The sequence below is a fragment of the Coffea eugenioides genome, chromosome 2, assembly GCF_003713205.1.
Source record: "Coffea eugenioides isolate CCC68of chromosome 2, Ceug_1.0, whole genome shotgun sequence".
NCBI classification, from domain to species: domain Eukaryota; kingdom Viridiplantae; phylum Streptophyta; class Magnoliopsida; order Gentianales; family Rubiaceae; genus Coffea; species Coffea eugenioides.
The window spans coordinates 15,488,138-15,492,696 of record NC_040036.1 but is presented as its reverse complement, the minus strand read 5'-3'; the positions used below and the strand labels follow the sequence as shown (position 1 = coordinate 15,492,696).

The 4,559-nt window shown below is 33.9% G+C and overlaps 1 protein-coding gene across 1 annotated transcript; it reads left to right on the top strand.

The window, feature by feature from the left end:
• Positions 1–1,929: 1,929 nt before the first annotated feature.
• LOC113763293 (protein GRAVITROPIC IN THE LIGHT 1-like) lies at positions 1,930–3,856 on the top strand. The gene has a single exon (XM_027307059.1). It carries the CDS (start codon positions 2,040–2,042, stop codon positions 3,411–3,413), a length of 1,374 nt encoding a protein of 457 aa, XP_027162860.1. The 5' UTR covers positions 1,930–2,039; the 3' UTR covers positions 3,414–3,856.
• The last annotated feature ends 703 nt before the right edge of the window (positions 3,857–4,559 follow it).

The following is a 4,559-nucleotide window of genomic DNA, read 5'->3' as shown; positions in this document are numbered from 1 at the left end:
GAGTGAATACCACCCAAATTCATTATGCTGCCCAGATTGTTTGCTTCCCAAATAGTAGTTTCATTACTTGGACCCCACTCACTGAACAGTGAATAGTTGACACCAACAACTTTGCAATGATATCAACAAACTACTGTTCCGAATTAAAAACACTTCAAAACAAAATTCGAAAACAAAACAAAAAGGATTCTGTTAACGAATAGAAATGACCCTATGATCGAAAATTTTTTGGAAAATTTTCATTTTTCTTGAATATTTTTCTTTCAAATTTCAATTTAAAAAGTGTTATAGTAGTTTTTTCATAAAAGTTCTTTAAAAAAATATAATTCAAACAACCTCGAAGAAAAACACATGATTTCTCTATCCCAGCTTCTCCAATCCAATTAAATTATTCAATTCATTCCCTCTTCAAATGCACACCTACCCCCTCCAAAGGTGAAGGGAAAAAAAAAAAGAATCATAATAGAGATTTTCCACTTCTAGAAATCACAATTATAACAAGGGATAATTTTAGAAACCTTCCTTGTGTTTTGTGACAATTTCACTTAGCACCTCTAAACTTTTAAAAATGTTAGTTGCCACCCCTACTTTTAACTTTTTATAACATTTGAATTAAAAAAAATAACTTTTGGTCTTTGAGAAAACCTCAAACGAGTTTGTGAACACAAACATTTTTGTCCTTTTTATGATTTACAAGCCATCAATCTAGACAAGAAATTTAGAAAATATTAAAAATTATAAAAATTTGAAAAACTCCTCAAATTGACCAAAAACACTATACAATAAAGGAATAAAAAAATTTTTTGCTTGAAAACACTTTGAATATATTATTAAAATTAATTTTTTGTACATTAAAATATCTACAATTATATCGTGTCCATCAAAATTACACATTTATACAATTTATTTTTTTAACCTTTTATTACATGCTTTTAGTTTTGGAAAAAAGTAGGACAACAAAGGGCACTTTTGGAATGAAAACATCTCCTCTATTCAAAAAATGAGTATTTAAAAAATATGTTTTGAAATGGGTTAACAATGAACTTAAAAGTAGGGTAGGCAAGTGACAATTTTCAAAATTAAGAGGTGCTAAGTGAAATTATTTGAAACCTCAAGGGAGGTTTGTGAAATCATACCTTATAATAATCTTTTTATACATGCTAATATTAGACAATAAAATCTCGTACCAGTAATGTGATACTAGTAATTTGATGCACGATAGACCTTCATAGATCAAATTTATTACCTATGTTTTAAGTGTCATAGTTCAACTTTTAATGGATAACCTTTTAAGAATTTTATGTTGCACTTTATTTTTAATTTTATAAGATAAAAAGGTATAGAAAAACGTATCTTCAACTTCTCTAAAACATACTTTTTTTTACGTTGAGTACATGAATAATTTTATGTTGCACTTTATTTTATAAGATAAACAGGTATAGAAAAAGGTATCTTCAACTTCTCGAAAACATTAACTTTTTTTACGTTGAGTACATGGGAATAATTGTTTTTTACTTCTTTTCTACAATCAATATGTTTGCGAAACTCAAACATCAATGTTTATACAACTTGAACTTTCTCCTCAATAAACTTTTCATGATTAATTAACAATCTAGAAAATATTGGAGAAAAAATAACATAACAACCATTTAAAAAATAGAGTGTTTTTTCGGTCAAAACTCTCTTATATTATACAGCACCAAATCAACTTAATTTCTTGAAATGATCCAATATATAATTTTAAAAATTCCCAAGCCTGCATATCTATTCCCATGTCCATATCTATGGATGATCCTTTAACTTTCTTTTTCCCGCGCTTTAAATCATACTTTAGCCAGCTCAATCTCTGATTTTGGCCATAGAGTCAAAGAATTGTCCTGCTTTTCTATATTATATTCCTCTTTTCTTTTCTTTTCTTTTCCCACTGATAATTTCAAAGCCACCCTTTTTGTTCCTCCTCGGTCTTTCTTTCCTCCATTTTCTTCCCTCAGTTCATACATGTCTTTAGTCCTCTAAATTTTTTGCATACTACAAAATCAATGGATTCAATCAGACCTTCTCCAGCTCCATCAAAAAACAAACTAGCCAAGAAATTCCAGAAAGTTATTCATCTGAAAACAGCCACAAAAAACCGCTCAAACAATGCCTTTTGTTTGCTAATACCTCAAGAAAAGCTCAAATGTTGTGAATCCCAACAGTTTGAGAAAGAAGAGATTGAAGATGCTGCAAAAGAGTCAAAGAACAGAGCTGCAATGGAAGCCTTCATTGCTAAGCTTTTTGCTACAGTTTCATCTGTTAAGGCAGCTTATGCTGAGATACAAATGGCTCAGTTTCCTTACAATGGTGAAGCTATTCAGTCTGCAGATCAGGCTGTTGTCGATGAGCTGAAAGCTCTGTCTGAGTTAAAACACAGTTTCTTGAAGAAACAGATTGATGCTTCACCCCCTCATGTGACTTTAATGCTGGCTGAGATTCAAGAACAGCAATCTCTGATGAAGACTTATGAGATTACCATGAAGAAAATGCAGAATGAAATTGAAGGAAAAGAGGCCCAAATTTCTTCCCTTCAACGAGAGCTGAATGAGGCCATACAGAACAACAAGTCCCTTGAGAAGAAGATCAATGCAAGTGGATCTTTTTCTATTCTTGACAATGTTAAGTTCTCTGAGGCTAATTCTAAAGACTTCATCATGGTTTTGCACTATGCATTGAGATCCATACGTAATTTTGTGAAGCTGATGATTAAAGAGATGGTGTCTGCCAATTGGGATGTTGAAGCTGCTGCAAATTCAATACAACCTGAAGTCAATTTTGTCAAGAAGGATCACAAAGGTTTTGCATTTGAATCTTTTGTCTGCAGAGAAATTTTCAGCGGTTTCAATGATCCAGGCTTTGCTGTTCAACATGAGAATCAACCTTGGCCTAATGGGGGGTATCAAAAAAGGCTTTTCGTTTTTGATCAATTCAAGAAAGTGAAGTCAGTGAGTGTTCTTCAATTTCTGAAGCACAATCCCAATTCTTTTCTCGGGAAATTCTTGAAGTCCAAGTACCTCCAGCTGATTCATCCCAAAATGGAATTCTCATTTTCTGGGAATTTGAATCAGAGAAAATTAGTAAATTCTGGTGAATATCCAGAAACTGAATTCTTCAAGGCATTTGCTGAGATGGGAAGAAGAGTTTGGCTTTTGCACTGCTTAGCTTTCTCATTTGATCATGAAGTCAGCATTTTCCAAGTGAAAAAGAACTGTAGATTCTCTGAAGTGTACATGGAGAGCGTGACAGACGACATTTTTACTGCAGCAGATGGTGATTTTCGGGTGGTTTTTACGGTGGTTCCAGGGTTTAAGGTTGGCCAAACAGTGGTGCAAAGCCAGGTATACTTATCTCCGGCCAGGTCTGCTGCCAACAGTTAAAATGCAGTTTTAGTTTTTATCCAGCTTCTAATACTATGTACATGGTTAAGAGGTAAGATAGGCAAGCAAGTTGGCGTTACATGCCCTGGTAAGATGGCAGAAGAGCCTAGTGCACTTTTCTGCTAGTGGCAGAGGGCTCACCTCAAAATGTGCACAAAGTTGAATTGGGATCCTCCCTCTATGGCAGTGCTTTATCTTAGGTTCAATTTCCAGCAAAAGAGGAATGTGACAGTATGTGAATCTTTAGATCAACTTTGATAGCATAAGCACCAGAGTTTGGCAAATTAGTGGTAAAGATAGGCTAGAGTAGGGCCATAAATAAAAGTAATTGTAAGAATAAAAGATATCAAGATTGAGTAATCTCACACCTGAATTAATTTATCCTACAATTTAGTTCATGTATGCAATGTATTATAGCATAACTTATCTGCATTTTACTTCACGTCTCGCTGTACTTTATCAGTAAAAAGTATTGGTTTAAGGATTTACATACTGTTACACAATACAAATTTGAGGAATTTGGAGGAAAGAAAAAAAAAAGGGGGGGGTAGATGGGATTTCAATTATGAGTTGGAATTCAAAGAATGTGGCTACTTGCTAGTTGCTACTGGTAGATGATGGCATGGTGGAAAATCATGGCGGCGCGTGGGGAGCTAAGAGTGCAAGGTTTTGTATTATATTGTCTCATCATATGTGACACTGGCCAAGAACAGAAGCAGCATAATTGGGTTTTGTCCCCACAATAGAGAGAGTGGTTCAGGAGGAAATGAACTGGATTTTGTAATATACTAAGTGTTTATGTACTGTACTTTTAATAGCGATGGAGACTAAAGAGAAAGGGACGGTGACAAAGGCAAAGATAGGCGGTCAAGTTGTGGGGTGCATGTCTTTGTAATTTTTAGTGAGAAAAAAGAGAGGAAATGTGGACCCCTTGTTTGAAAAATATGTTGTTACAATTTTGGAATTCTCCAATATTATTATTTTGATTTCTTATCTTAGTCTGCCCAGAGAATGACAGACCAAAACCAGCACCTTGCCTTGAAATGGATGTCTATTATTAATACTAAAATATATATACTAGGGGATTAACTTTTAGAGTATAGTTTGGTAGATGGCATCTCTGCCAAGGATCTTGTATTATTGTAT

Excerpts from the sequence above, each read along its gene's own strand:
- LOC113763293 (XM_027307059.1), top strand. The coding sequence starts at position 2,040 with ATGGATTCAATCAGACCTTCTCCAGCTCCATCAAAAAACAAACTAGCC.